General features: G+C 42.4%; 1 protein-coding gene across 1 annotated transcript; it reads left to right on the top strand.

The window, feature by feature from the left end:
- Window positions 1-1,506: 1,506 nt before the first annotated feature.
- Window positions 1,507-2,493, top strand: LOC130290799 (olfactory receptor 6C1-like). Its single transcript, XM_056538882.1, has one exon. The coding sequence runs from the start codon at window positions 1,507-1,509 to the stop codon at window positions 2,491-2,493; it is 987 nt and encodes a 328-aa protein (XP_056394857.1).
- The last annotated feature ends 12,836 nt before the right edge of the window (window positions 2,494-15,329 follow it).

Raw genomic sequence — 15,329 nt, 5'->3', positions numbered from 1 at the left:
GGTAATGCTGTAGCACAACGTTATACAGTATCAATAAAAACTCACATCACAACCCTTTAACCCAAGTCATACAAACACTGTCACCAATTTTAGAAAAGCTGCAGGTCTAAGGCCTGATAGTTCATTTACCTAGTCTCCAGACTCCAGACATGGCTACTGTGGCAGGTTCCACTGGTGATGGACACCCTGGGGGACAGCAGAAATGTCATGGCAGTCAAGCAGTGCAGTGGAGGAGGCAACACTTTCTCTCTCTTCAACCCTCTCCAAAACTTCCGATATTAGTAGTAAATCTACGAGGAGACAGGGGAGAAGGATATACAAATAAATTGTCATACACGTAATACATGGATGGTCTACATCTACAACATTCACTGCTTCTAAGAGCTCTACACCTAGTCTCATAGAGAAATTTGCTGAATGGAGGATTTCCTCTATGAAACCTCTAGACCCCAACCACGTGTACAGAAAACATATGACAACATAGGAAAAACCCTTTTATACGTTTCCACCACTTTTTTCTAATGTTTTAGTTTTTTTTCCATTTCTAGTTGCACTTTACTTGTCCGAGTACAAACTACATGATAGAAACTTTAAAAAAGACTTGAAAACAATGTTACATAAATGTTACCAATGCAACTTGCAAGTAAAAGCAATTTGTGTGTCCTCTGTGTTTCTGTACGTTACATTTCATGGCCCTATAGGTTTAATTGATCCCAAGAGAAATTCTCAGCATTCTGACATTTCTCTATTTAATCTCCGTTCTTATCATCACTGTTGCATCAAGAATAACGCTGACATTCTCTTCTTCTTCTCTCCATTATACAGTATAGCTGTAGTTCACTGGATATGGATTATTCCACAGCAGGAACAGGACCTTTAGGGGAAATCTTGGGTGAGTTTCCACAGTTTTTTCCCCAGGACTTGACCCTTGATTATATGGAATACATTACTTTGTTTTAGACTGCAATAAAACTGGTAAATAGATACGGACTATATTCATTTACAAACTAGGGGCTTCTATTGCTCATATTTATGTATAAGGGAACAGGTAATACTGATAATTCTTTAGTCCATGTTCACACTGGAGAATTTCTAAACATTGTGCTTAAAAATTACGGTCAGAAATTCCGGCGCAGCAGAGTTCCATTGCTGTCAATGGGATTCTGCTACACAGTTCACACTACAGAATTTCAGCAGCTGACTTTCTGACGCTGAAATTTCACTGCAAAAAGATCTCATGGAATACATGGCATTCTATGGGGACGGTAAAGACCACGCAGTGTTGGTTGCACTAGAAAATTCTGGCTGGGAATTCCTTAGTGTGAACCCAACCTTACACTTATGATTTTCTATTGTAATAAATAACCTTACGGAAATAATGTTTTATGTCTGCATGAAAAATCTCATGAGAAATAACACAAATTCCTTTTAACACAGTTGTCAAAATATTCTAGTTCATTGTTCTCTTGAAATGTATTTTTTTTTACAATTAATTTTACAACTTCCATGGATCATACAAATGTGAGCACAACAACTTATTTCATTATTACTGGGATATCAGATGAGCCTTTGTTACGATGTTTTGTTTTCCTCCTGGTCCTGGTCATCTATCTCCTCACCCTTGGAGGTAACATCAGCATCTTCCTCCTTGTTTGTCTAGATCACCATCTCCATACACCCATGTACTTTTTCTTGGCCAACTTGTCTATCTTGGACATTAGTTGTTCTACAATCACTCTTCATAAAATCCTTATTTCTTTTATATCTGGAGATAACACTGTCTCAGTTGTTGGATGTCTTGTGCAAATTTTTGCCTTTTTGTCACTGACTTGTGATGAACTGTTGGTTTTGGCAGCTATGAGTTATGACCGCTATGTTGCTATCTGTAACCCTTTACATTATCATCGTGTCATGGATTCTAAACTTTGTGTCCTTCTGGCCTCTTTATGTTGGGTTTGTGGTTTCATTGAAGGCATACCAACTTTAATGGAACTCTTCAAATCAACGTGTTATGAATCCAACAAGGTGGACCATTTTTTCTGTGACATTATTCCTCTCTTGAAGTTGTCATGCAGTGATTTGTCTTTTCTTCAGCTTTACATTCTCATTGTAGGGACCTCTATTTGTGGTTTTACACCTTTTGCCCTTACATTCATCTCCTACATTTTTATAATTGCCGCCATCTTGTCCATACGTACTAGCAGTGGCAGACGTAAAGCCTTCTACACGTGTTCCTCTCATCTTACAGTTGTCATCTGTTTCTATGCTTCTCTTGTCTTCCAGTATCTGAGGCCAATGTCTTCCATCAATTTAGGCTCCAATAAATATTTCTCTTTGTTTAACACAGCTGTCGTCCCTATACTGAACCCCCTGATCTACAGCTTAAAGAATAAAGATGTAAAAGCCGCTATAAGGAGAAGAACGAGAACTGGTTTATCAACAAAAACTCAAGGATATAATGGAAATACTGAAATAAATAAAACCAGGAGTTAACATCCAGGTATATATGTCAAGAGGAAAACTATTTAACTCCCTCTCCCTCTCCCTTCCCCTCCCCCTCCCCCCCTATATATATATATAAATATATATGATATTGCTTCCAGTAACACTTTTCTTGTCTATCAGCTGTATCTAGTTGTTGAACTCCGTCTCCTAACTTAAAGGGGTACTCCGCCAGAAAACATCTTATCCAAATGGGGACCCCATTGATCAGACATCTTATCCCCTTTCCTTTGGGAGAAAAAAAAATTGATCAGATATATGCCTGAATTTGTAGGGAACAATTTATATATTTTTTAGAACAATTTTCTTATTTTTAATTTGAAAGTAGGGAACAATTATAAGCGGGGCAGGGAAATAATAGCCACCGGTAAAATTTAACTAGCCAGCATGTATGATTTTTTTTATGTGTAATTCAATCATTTATTTTGTGTAATATATGTATTTTCTGTATAATGTATTGTATGTTTTACTAACTTTATAATTTTTTACTTTAGGTACTGTATGTTTTACTCTGGCTGCGCTATTTTCTTCATGGAACAGACTCTGTTCCATGATGGGAGTAGTAGTCCAAGTGCTGAGTGACCAATGGCACACAGTCTTACTCCTGAGACCCGCTAGGAAGTTCATACTCCCCACCAGAAGCCCTCATTGGTCAGTCAGTGGGGACCAGTGATGGCCTTTGCGGGAAATACAAACTAATTATAGGAGTCCATGTATTCTTTCAGTATCTCTGCTCCTCCAGCCGCCCACCCCTACAGAGCCTCCCGCCCCTACAGAGCCGCAGTTGTCAGCCCCTTAGGCCTGCTTGCCTGTGTATCTCTCCATACAGTCAACACTACAACTCCCAGTAAGTCCTGACAGTGAGGACAGTGGGAGTTGTAGTGTTTACTGTAGTGATGCACAGGCAAGCAGGCCTAAGGGGATGATAGCTGCGGCTCTGTAGGGATGGGAGGCTCTGTAGGGGCGGGAGGCTCTGTAGGGGCGGGAGGCTCTGTAGGGGCGGGAGGCCCTGTAGGGGTGGGCGGCTGGAGGAGCAGAGATACTGAAATAATACATCGACTTCTATGATTAGTTCATATTTCCTGCAGAAGACCTTATTGGTCCCCACTGATTGATCAATGAGGGCTCCTGCGGGAAATATGAATTTACTCCATTTCAAGCTTAGGTCAGGAACATCCCTGGTCGGCTGGGGAGCAGAGCAGCAAGCGTCCATTTCCCCGGCTTTTAAATTATGATCGTAGCGGATCTAAGGAGTGAGACAAAGTGCCATCAATCACTCAGCACCTGGACTACTACTCCCATCATGGAACAGAGTCTGTTTCATGATGGAATAGTGCAGCCAGAGTAAAATATAAAGTACCTTAAATAAAAAGTTAGTTAAACACATACATTATACAGTGGGGCAAAACAAGTATTTAGTCAGCCACCAATTGCGCAAGTTTTCCCACTTAAAAAGATGAGAGGCTGTAATTTTCATCATAGGTTTACCTCAACTATGAGAGACAGAATAAGAAAAAAAAATCTGATTTTTAAAGAATTTATTTGCAAATGAGGGTGGAAAATAAGTATTTAGTCAATAAGAAAAGTTCATCTCAATACTTTGTTATATGCCCTTTGTTGGCAAAGACTGAGGTCAAACATTTTCTGTAAGTCTTCACAAGGTTTTCACACACTGTTGCTGGTATTTTGGCCCATTCCTCCATGCAGATCTCTTCTAGAGCAGTGATGTTTTGGGGCTGTCGCTGGGCAACACGGACTTTCAACTCCCTCCAAAGGTTTTCTATGGGGTTGAGATCTGGAGACTGTCTAGGCCACTCCAGGACCTTGAAATGCTTCTTATGAAACCACTCCTTCGTTGCCTGGGCGTTGTGTTTGGGATCATTGTCATGCTGAAAGACCCAGCCACGTTTCATCTTCAATGCCCTTGCTGATGGAAGGAGGTTTTCACTCAAAATCTCACGATACATGGCCCCATTCATTCTTTCCTTTACACGGATCAGTCGTCCTGGACCCTTAGCAGAAAAACAGCCCCAAAGCATGATGTTTCCACCGCCATGCTTCACAGTAGGTATGGTGTTCTTTGGATGCAACTCAGCATTTTATCTCCTCCAAACATGACTAGTGTTCTACTTTGGTTTTATCTGTCCATATGACATTCTCCTATTACTCTTCTTGATCATCCAAATGCTCTCTAGCAAGCTTCATATGGGCCCGAACGTGTACTGGGTTAAGGTGGTTAAGATTTTTGGCTATATTGCATCTTCTTTTAATGTTCATGTTTTTTGTAATTGACATGTATTATATGTTTGTGTAGCATGTGTCTTTTTTCTTACCTGTTTGTGGGCCAGGAAGTTCTGTAGTTCTGTGTTGGATCTCTTACTGTCGTCCACAGCATCGGCCATGTTAGGATTAGGCTGTGGACAACGCGTCAGGGCTTATTTTTTTTTCTGTTGTTTCAGAGCCCGGAGAACGCAGATCTGCATGAGAGAAAGAAGCCACGCCCCCTCATCTCTCCCTCCCAGAGGACGGAGGTCTGCATAAGAGAAACAAGCCACGCCCCCTCATCTCTCCCTCCCGGAGGACACAGGTCTGCATGAGAGAAAGAAGCCACACCCCCTCATCTCCCCCTCCCCGGAAGACGCAGGTCTGCATGAGAGAAAGAAGCAACTCCCCCTCATCTCCCCTCCCCCTGCTCTGTCTTCTGGGATGCAGGACTGCACTGAAAGAAGACAGAGAAGATAAGAGTGTTATGTGAAGGGAAGGATCACAAAGTGCACAGGCTGGGGATGTATAGACTGCAAGGGAATAATTCTCGGACGGGCTGGGGATGATTTCTATGTGTGAAGGGGGGACGCTTGAATGATACATGCTGGGAGTTGTAGTCCCTGTTATGTGTGTGTATGCTAGTGTTTACAAACCAGTGTGCCTCCAGCTGTTGTAAAACTACAACTCCCAGCATGCCCTGACAGCCTTTGGGCATGGTGGGAGTTGTAGTTTTGCAACAGCTGGAGGCACACTGGTTATGAAACACTGTTCTAGCCAATTCAGTATATTACAAACAAAGTTCATTGTTTCCCAACCAGGGTGTCTTCAGCTGTATCAAAACTACAACTCCCAGCATGCTGGTAGTAGTAGTTTTGCAACACCTGGAGGCACCCTGGTTGGGAAACACTGGTGTATGCCCTATAGAGGTGTGGTGAACTACAATCCCCAGAAAACTACAGAGGCAGCATGCTGGTGTTATACCACAGACTGAAGACTCCTGAATGACACATGCTGGGAGTTGTAGTCCTTTTTGTGTGTGTATGCCAGTGTATCCCAACCAGGGCTGATTATATTAGTGTGCTGTGTATAAGGAGTCTGAACCGGGAAAATAGTAGGGTGGGTAAAGGGCGGAAGAAACAAAAGAAAAAAAAAAGGAGCCGCGCCGAACCAGCAAGGCATGTGGCATGCTGGGATTTGTAGTTTTCAGCACAGCAAGAAACAGGAAATAGAAGCAAAGATAGGAAAACAAAGTGGGGAATAAAAAGATACCAAAGAACGGAAATAGAGTAGGCTAAACAACAAGAATAGAAATGAAACAAAACAAATAGGGTAAGTCAAAAACGGAAAAACACGTTGACCACCGGAGTACCCCTTTAAGCAGGGGGACATGTCTGGCACTGCATGATTTGAGTCCCTGGCGGTGTAGTGTGTTACTGATGGAAGCCTTTGTTACTTTGGTCCCAGCTCTCTGCAGGTCATTCACTAGGTCCCCCCGTGTGGTTCTGGGATTTTTGCTCACTGTTCTTTTGATCTTTTTGACACAATGGGGTGAGATCTTGCGTGGAGCCCCAGATCGAGGGAGATTATCAGTGGTCTTGTATGTCTTCCATTTTCTAATCATTGCTCCCACAGTTGAATTCTTGACACCAAGCTGCTTGCCTGTTGCAGATTCAGTCTTCCCAGCCTGGTACAGGTCTAAAATTTTGTTTCTGGTGTCCTTCGACAGTGGAATGCAGGGGAGTTTGGAGTGTGACTGTTTGAGTTTATGGACAGGTGTCTTTTATACTGATAACAAGTTCAAACAGGTGCCATTAAAACAGGTAACGAGTGGAGGACAGAGGAGACTCCAAAGGATAGGGGATACGATGACTGATCGCGGGGGTTCCACCACTGGGGACCCCCGCAATATTGCATGCGGCACCCACCTGTTTCTTGTCTGGAAGCGCTGGAGGGTCTGGGTCACGACCACGCGAACGGAAGTACATGACGTCACGCCCCGTCCCCTCAATGCAAGTCTATGGGAGGGGGCGTGACAGCGCTTCCGTACAAGAAACAGGTGGGTGCCGCATCCAATATTACGGGAGTCCCCAGCGGCAGGACCCCCGCGATCAAACATCTTATCCCCTATCCTTTGGATAGGGAATAAGATGTATAGGGGTGGAGTACCCCTTTAAAGAAGAGGTTACAGGTCTGTGAGAGCCAGAAATCTTGCTGGTTTGTAGGTGACCAAATACTTATTTTCCAACAGAATTTGCAAATAAATTCATAAAAAATCAGACAATGTGATTTTATGGATTTTTTTTCTCATTATGTCTCTCATAGTTGAGGTTATAACCTATGATGAAAATTACAGCATCTCATCTTTTTAAGTGGGAGAACTTGCACAGTTGGTGGCTGACTAAAATACTTTTTGCCTTTTTGACTAAATACTTTTTCCCTACTGCATATATTACACAAAATAAATTATTAAATTATACATTAAAAATCATACATTTTCACTATTTTTATATTGTTGGCGGCTATTAACTTCCTGTCACGCTCCCGATAATTTTTCCCATCTTTCCAATAAAAGAAAAAAATTTTAAATTGAAAAATTTGTTTCCAACAAATTCCTGCATCCCTACTACATTATTCCTGCCAAAGGGGCAAAAAATGCAATTTCCACATAAAGGTAAAAACATCACAAAAAAAAAATGCAGGAAAATGCACGGGCAGTTTGTTTTTTTGTTTTGTCTTTTGGTATTATTTTCTGGTGATGTTCCACTTAGCGTGATAAGTAAGCACTAGGGTTTTCTGTCTGTTTTTAGAAATATTATCAGAAATATAGATATTAGAAAACTAATGAGCTGAAATACTAAAAAAAAATACATTAGCAGTATTCACTGTGAACTGTAACATTATAATCATTATACTTTATTTACCTTCAATGTTTGAATGTTTTTTTAAACATTGTGTGCACTGACGGCCATTGTTCCGTAGACTTGAATAGAGCAAATAATGCACAAAAAGTCGCATGTGCACCTAAGCTAATTTGTGGGTATGCATTAACCCCTTAAGGACTCAGACCATTTTGGCCTTAAGGACTCAGACAATTTAATTTTTACGTTTTCATTTTTTCCTCCTCGCCTTCTAAAAATCATAACTCTTTTATATTTTCATCCACAGACTAGTATGAGGGCTTATTTTTTGCGCGACCAGTTGTCCTTTGTAATGACATCACTCATTATATCATAAAATGTATGGCGCAACCAAAAAACACTATTTTTGTGGGGAAATTAAAACGAAAAATGCAATTTTGCTAATTTTGAAAGGTTTCGTTTTCACGCCGTACAATTTATGGTAAAAATGACGTGTGTTGTTTATTCTGAGGGTCAATACGATTAAAATGATACCCATTATTACGTACTTTTCTATTATTGTTGCGCTTAAAAAAATCACAAACTTTTTAACCAAATTAGTACGTTTATAATCCCTTTAATTTGATGACCTCTAACTTTTTTATTTTTCCGTATAAGCGGCGGTATGGGGGCTCATTTTTTGCGCCATGATCTGTACTTTTTTTTGATACCACATTTGCATATGAAAAACTTTTAATACATTTTTTATAATTTTTTTTTAATAAAATGCATTACAAAAGTAGGAATTTTGGACTTTTTTTTTTTTTCGTTCACGCCGTTCACCGTACGGGATCATTAACATTTTATTTTAATAGTTCGGACATTTACGCACGCGGCGATACCAAATATGTGTATAAAATTTTTTTTTACGCTTTTTGGGGGTAAAATAGGAAAAAACGGACGTTTTACTTTTTTATTGGGGGAGGGGATTTTTCACTTTTTTTTCCTTTACCTTTTACATTTTTTTACATTTTTTTTTACACTTGAATAGTCCCCATAGGGGACTATTCATAGCAATACCATGATTGCTAATACTGATCTGTTCTATGTATAGGACATAGAACAGATCAGTATTATCGGTCATCTCCTGCTCTGGTCTGCTCGATCACAGACCAGAGCAGGAGACACCGGGAGCCGCACGGAGGAAGGAGAGGGGACCTCCGTCCGGCGTTCTGAATGATCGGATCCCCGCAGCAGCGCTGCGGACGATCCGATCATTCATTCAAATCCCAAACTGCCGCAGATGCCGGGATCTGTATTGATCCCGGCACCTGAGGGGTTAATGGCGGACGCCCGTGAGATCGCGGGCGTCGGCCATTGCCGGCGGGTCCCTGGCTGTGATCAGCAGCCGGGATCAGCCGCGCATGACACGGGCATCGCTCCGATGCCCGCGGTTATGCATAGGACGTAAATGTACGTCCTGGTGCGTTAAGCACCACCTCACCAGGACGTACATTTACGTCCTGCGTCCTTAAGGGGTTAAGTAGCAAATATCCTTACCTAAGCAACTTTCAGTTTTCACTTTGCAGTCGCAGTCGCAACTGCCTTCAAAAAGTCGCAAGTCAAAGCCAGGTTAGACCTTTCTTACAAAAATGCCTTTTGACAGCATTTTTTGAAAGTCACACAAAAAGTTGCAACGGCGACTTTTTTGTGACATTTTATTAAGCTCTGCTCCCTGGCCACCCTCCTGCATCTAACACCCACTGCTAGCTGTTAGCTGTCTAAACTACAACTCCCAGCTTGTCCATACTGTAAGGGCATGCTGGGAGTTGTAGTCTTGCAACAGCTAGTGGGCAGATGGAAGATGTGGGCGGGTGGCCGGGGAGCCATTTTTACACCAGGGTGCCTTCAGCTGTTGCTAAACTGCAACACCTATCATGGGAGTTATACAGGGTGGGCCATTTAAAATGGGAATGGTTGGTTATATTAACTTCCTGTTTGTGGCACATGAGTATATGTGAGGGGGGAAACTTTTAAAGATGGGTGGTGACCATGGCGGCCATTTTGAAGTCGCCAATTTTGAATCCAACTTTTGTTTTTTCAATAGGAAGAGGGTCATGTGACACATCAAAGTTATTGGGAATTTTACAAGAAAAACAATGATGTGCTTGGTTTTAATGTAACTTTATTCTTTCATGAGTTATTTACAAGTTTCTGACCACTTATAAAATGTGTTCAATGTGCTGCCCATTGTGTTGGATTGTCAATGCAACCCTCTTCTCCCACTCTTCACACACTGATAACAACACCGCAGGAGAAATGCTAGCACAGGCTTCCAGTATTCGTATACACTGCTATATACTACTATATACACCGCAGGAGAAATGCTAGCACAGGCTTCCAGTATCCGTATACACTGCTATATACTACTATATACACCGCAGGAGAAATGCTAGCACAGGCTTCCAGTATCCATATACACTGCTATATACTACTATATACACCGCAGGAGAAATGCTAGCACAGGCTTCCAGTATCCGTATACACTGCTATATACTACTATATACACCGCAGGAGAAATGCTAGCACAGGCTTCCAGTATCCGTATACACTGCTATATACTACTATATACAACGCAGGAGAAATGCTAGCACAGGCTTCTAGTATCCGTAGTTTCAGGTGCTGCACATCTCGTATCTTCACAGCATAGACAATTGCCTTCAGATGACCCCAAAGATAAAAGTCTAAGGAGGTCAGATCGGGAGACCTTGGGGGCCATTCAACTGGCCCACGATGTCCAATCCACTTTTCAGGAAACCGTTCATCTAGGAATGCTCGGACCTGACACGTTCCCTGAGTTTTTCCAGCAAGATGGTGACCACCACATTATGGGTGTCAGGTCCGAGCATTCCTAGATGAACAGTTTCCTGGAAAGTGAATTGGTCGTCGTGGGCCAGTTGAATGGCCCCCAACGTCTCCCGAACTGACCCCCTTAGACTTTTATCTTTGGGGTCATCTGAAGGCAATTGTCTATGCTGTGAAGATACGAGATGTGCAGCACCTGAAACTACGGATACTGGAAGCCTGTGAATCAAAATATAATTTATTTGGAATATCCAATTTCCTTACAAACAGAGAGCTTCAAAGTTAGAAAAACTTTTTTTTACACTTTTTATGTCCCCATAGGGGACTATCTATAGCAATCATTTGATTGCTAATACTGTTTAGTGCTATGCATAGGACATAGCACTGATCAGTACTATCGGCTATCTCCTGCTCTGGTCTGCTCGATCTCAGACCAGAGCAGGAGATGCCAGGAGACGAATGTAGGCAGGTGATGGGACCTCCGTCTGCCATTACAGATGATCGGATCGCCGCGGCATCTATCCGATCATCTATTTTAACGTACGCATTGCCGCAGATGCTGTGATCTGTACAGATCACGGCATCTGAGGGGATAATGGTGGACATCTGCGCGATCGCGGATGACGGCCATTACCAGCGGGTAATGCCGTGTATGACGCGAGCACCGCTCCAATGCTTGCGATCATACACAGGATGTAAATGTACGTCCTGGTGCGCGAAGTACCGCCAACTCAGGACGTACATTTACATCCGTGGTCATTAAGGGGTTAAATTAATTTAAATTTACATTTAAAAATCTCTTTAATCTCTTCAATTGTGATGCCATATGGTCTCTCTGCTTCCACATCTAGACACTGTGCGGCAGTGATTCTAATAGCAATTCCTGTAATCTGCATGTCATACTGAATAAAAGTATTATTTCACTAACACAGCACACTCCATATGAGTGTTACGACAAGGCAAAGTGTTCTACATCCCTATTGAGGCTCTCTGTAGCCCAGAAATAGCCGTTTTTAATAGCGATTCACCGCAAATAAATGCGGAACTAACCAAATTATTTCGTAAAATTACGCGAATCGGTCGAATCGAATTCTTCAAAAATTCGCTCATCTCTAATAGGCATAGCACTCATCAGCGATATTGGCGAAATACTTATATGGTCTTCCAGAAGGCAGACGGTACAAAAGATCCACCAGAGTGGTCCAGGAACAGGTGATCCGAGCTTCCGCTGCCATCTTGACTCATCAGACCTCAGTAATTGTGTCGTGGGTTCTCCAATGAGTCTGTCAAAGGCCCCATTATACTTGAGATGCCATGATCAGTATTGACCTGGAACCGGTGGTCTATAACGTGGTAAAGATGAGTAGATCCTCAGGACGTACATGTATGTCATGGTGGGCCAGGGCTTAGGGGGTTATCCAGCATTGGAATATAAAAGATAATTTCTTCAAAAAGAGACACCATATTTGTCTGCAGGTTGTCTGGGGTATTGCAGATCAGTTTTATTGAGTTAAATGGAACCAAGTTGTAATACCACAGACAACCTGCTGACAGGTGTGGTGCTGTTTTTGTAAGAAATTAGCTCTGTTATGCTATTGCTGGGTAACCCCTTTAATATAAAAACCTTTTTTGTATATAGGTAATGCTGTAGCACAATGTTATGCAGCATATAAAGTATAAATAAAAACTCACATCACAACCTTTAACCCAAATCATACAAACACTGTCACCAATATTAGGAAAGCTGCAGGTCTAAGGCCTGATAGATCATTTACCTAGTACCTGACTCCAGACATGGCTACTGTGGCAGGTTCCACTGGTGATGGACACCCAAGGGGATAGCCAGAAATTTCATGGCAGTCAAGCAGTGGAGTGGGGAGGCAACACTTTCTCTCTCTTCATCCTTCTCCAAAACATCCGATATTAGTAGTAAATCAGGGGAGAGGGATATACAAATAAATTGTCATACACGTAATACATTAATGGTCTACATCTACAACATTTACTGCTTCTAAGAGCTCTACACCTAGTCTCATAGAGAAATTTGCTGAATGGAGGATTTCCTCTATGAAACCTCTAGACCCCAACCACGTGTACAGAAAACATATGACAACATAGAAAAAAAAAAACTTATACGTTTCCACCACTTTTTTCTAATGTTTTTGTTTTTCTTCCATTTCCAGTTGCACTTTACTTGTCACAAACTACTGTGATAGCCTGGGGTGTGTAGGGTATGGGGAATGTAGCTGTGCAGCAACTAAAGGGTGCTTGTTAACCCATGCTATTCGTGACGCCAGGGTGTGGGTTCCTCAATAACGCTTTTCCTACCGCCACCCTTCCCAAGAGCGATAGGGAGGTAGATAAGAAGAATAGATTGTCCACAACTGGAGAGTTTCTGAAACAGCATTAACTTTTACTGAAGGTTTTCTGCAAGCTTCAATAATACAACAGTCTCTGAGCATAATAACAGCTTTCCTTGGAGATTGACAATGGTTGGGACTTTAGCATTGTAATAGATGTATTCCATGTAAAAAATTTTCATTTCGGAGCCCCCCCTTCCCCATCTGCTCTTCCACCTTTGCTCACTCATCTTGCCCCCACCATCGTGTAAGGGAAACAGCGAGGACAAACCTACTCCCACATTTGCTCCTTCCGGTACCTTGCCCCCTCCATCGTCTGAAGACTTTGAACAAAGAAAGCCCGCGAATGACTCAGGAATGGCACGTCTTTCCCTCTAGCAGGGGGTGGGAACTTATGCTAATTACAGAACTGATATAAGCCAGGGGCCTGCTTAATAAAGATCAGAAGTACTTTACCACTGACCAAGTGTGTGTCTGTGTGAATTACTCCAGTGCATGCACAAAGAAACAAAGGCCTTTTTGTATTTGGAAGGGAGTAGGATACCCAGGCTATCTGATTAAATCTATATCAGAATTGGCGCTCCGCGGTGGGGCACTGGGTTTTTAGGGCTCATCGGCAAGTCGCTGGATACGAAGTGGAGAGATTTAAACAAAGGCTGGACGGAAGACGGAAATTGATCACCTCCAGGCGTACAGTAGGACATTCTTTTACCTAGCCAAATGTACCCATGCCTCCCCTTTGTCTTATCTTTCTGCTCTAAGACGACTTGCTTGTAACCCAAACGAGGCAGGTAATTCTCACCCAGTGTTATTTTACCCTGTACCTATCATTTAACCCCTTAAGGACCAGGCCATTTTACACCTTAGGACCAGAGCGTTTTTTGAACATCTGACCACTCTCACTTTAAACATTAATAACTCTGGGATGCTTTTAGTTATCATTCTGATTCTGAGGTTGTTTTTTCGTGACATATTCTACTTTATTTTGGTGGTAAATTTTCAGCGTTACTTGCATCCTTTTTTGGTGAAAAATCCCCAAATTTCATGAAAATTTAGAAAATTTTACATTTTTCTAACTTTGAAGCTCTCTGCTTGTAATGAGAATGGATATTCCCAATTTATTTTTATTCACAAATACAATATGTCCACTTTATGTTGGCATCCTAAAATGGACATATTTTTGCTTTTTGAAAAAATTAGAGGGTTTCAAAGTAAAGCAGCAATTTTAAAAAATGTCATGAAAATTGCTAAATCTGAAGGGACAGATGTTACAGAACTACAACTCCCAGCATGCCTGAGCAGTCTAGGCATGCTGAGAGTTGTAGTTTGGCAACATCTGGAGTTCTACCATCTGTGACCCTCCAGATGTTGCAAAACTACAACTCCCCGCATGCCCAGCCTTCGGCTGTCTGGGCATGCTGGGAGTTGCAGTTTGGCCTTCCTAGTGGTTGCCACAGTAAAGATTACTTTACTTTCACTTTCAATTCCCGCCTCTCCCACAGTAGTTTCCCTACCTGACCCAGGATCCAGCAGTCTCCAGCAACGATCAGGGTCTCCAGGCATCTTCTCCTGCAGGTACCGACCTCCATCTTCTTCCCACGATCCCCTCGACATCCAGGGGTGGCCAGAATGGGGGGTTGCCATGGCAACCCACTGTCCTGCTCTGCCATTGGTCAGCATTGCGACTTCACTCCTACCCTTCAGGATGATCTGGGCTGTCACTGACAGGTCAGATCATCACAATTTTCCGGGTGATCGGGTCACCAGAGACCCGATCAGCCTGTAATAGGAAAAAATCGCATGTCTGAATTGACATGCGATTTTCTGCGATCGCTGACATGGGGGGGTCCCGGGACCCCCCTCGGCATTTGCACGACATGCCTGCTGAAGGATTTCAGCAGGAATGCCGTTCAGATCTCTGCCCGGCACGTGGCAGAGACCGGAGAAACACCAGGACGTTCTGGAACGTCCTTGGTCCTTAAAGCCCAGGGTGCGGGGACGTTCCAGAACAACCTTGGTCCTTAAGAGGTTAAGTAACTATCTACTACCTGAGTGTGTATGGAGTGTGAGTGAGTGAATAAGTGGAATTGGGACTGTTCATTGGGGAGTTGAGTTGCGGAGTACGTTGTTATAATTAAGCATCATCATCATGTTTAGGCATCATCAGAATGTTTAGGACGGAGTCGTAAATAGATAAGTGATCTAGGACGGGTAGGGTGCTGGTCGCCTGGTATAGAGTCGTAATTAGATCTTATCTAGGACTGGGGGTACAAGGGATTTTCCCGGCAATAACAGATTCCCGGAACTTGTCCCATTGCAACTGATTTTATATGTGGTATGTGTCTTGTTTTGTCTCGTGTCCATGGATTAATGTTAAGCTAGCTAATGTATTACTAGACCTAGTTCAAAAGTGTTTGTTGATTGAATTCTACTGTGTTAGTGTTTTAAAAGATATCTCATAAAGTACAGGAGGGGTTTAAGCTGTGAAAACAGCTGGAGG

The sequence above is a fragment of the Hyla sarda genome, chromosome 9 (genome assembly GCF_029499605.1).
Source record: "Hyla sarda isolate aHylSar1 chromosome 9, aHylSar1.hap1, whole genome shotgun sequence".
Lineage (NCBI taxonomy): Eukaryota > Metazoa > Chordata > Amphibia > Anura > Hylidae > Hyla > Hyla sarda.
Note: the sequence above shows the minus strand (reverse complement) of the source record. Positions and strands in the feature narration are given on the sequence as shown.

Coding starts and splice junctions, on each gene's coding strand:
- LOC130290799 (XM_056538882.1), top strand. CDS start 1,507: ATGGATCATACAAATGTGAGCACAACAACTTATTTCATTATTACTGGG.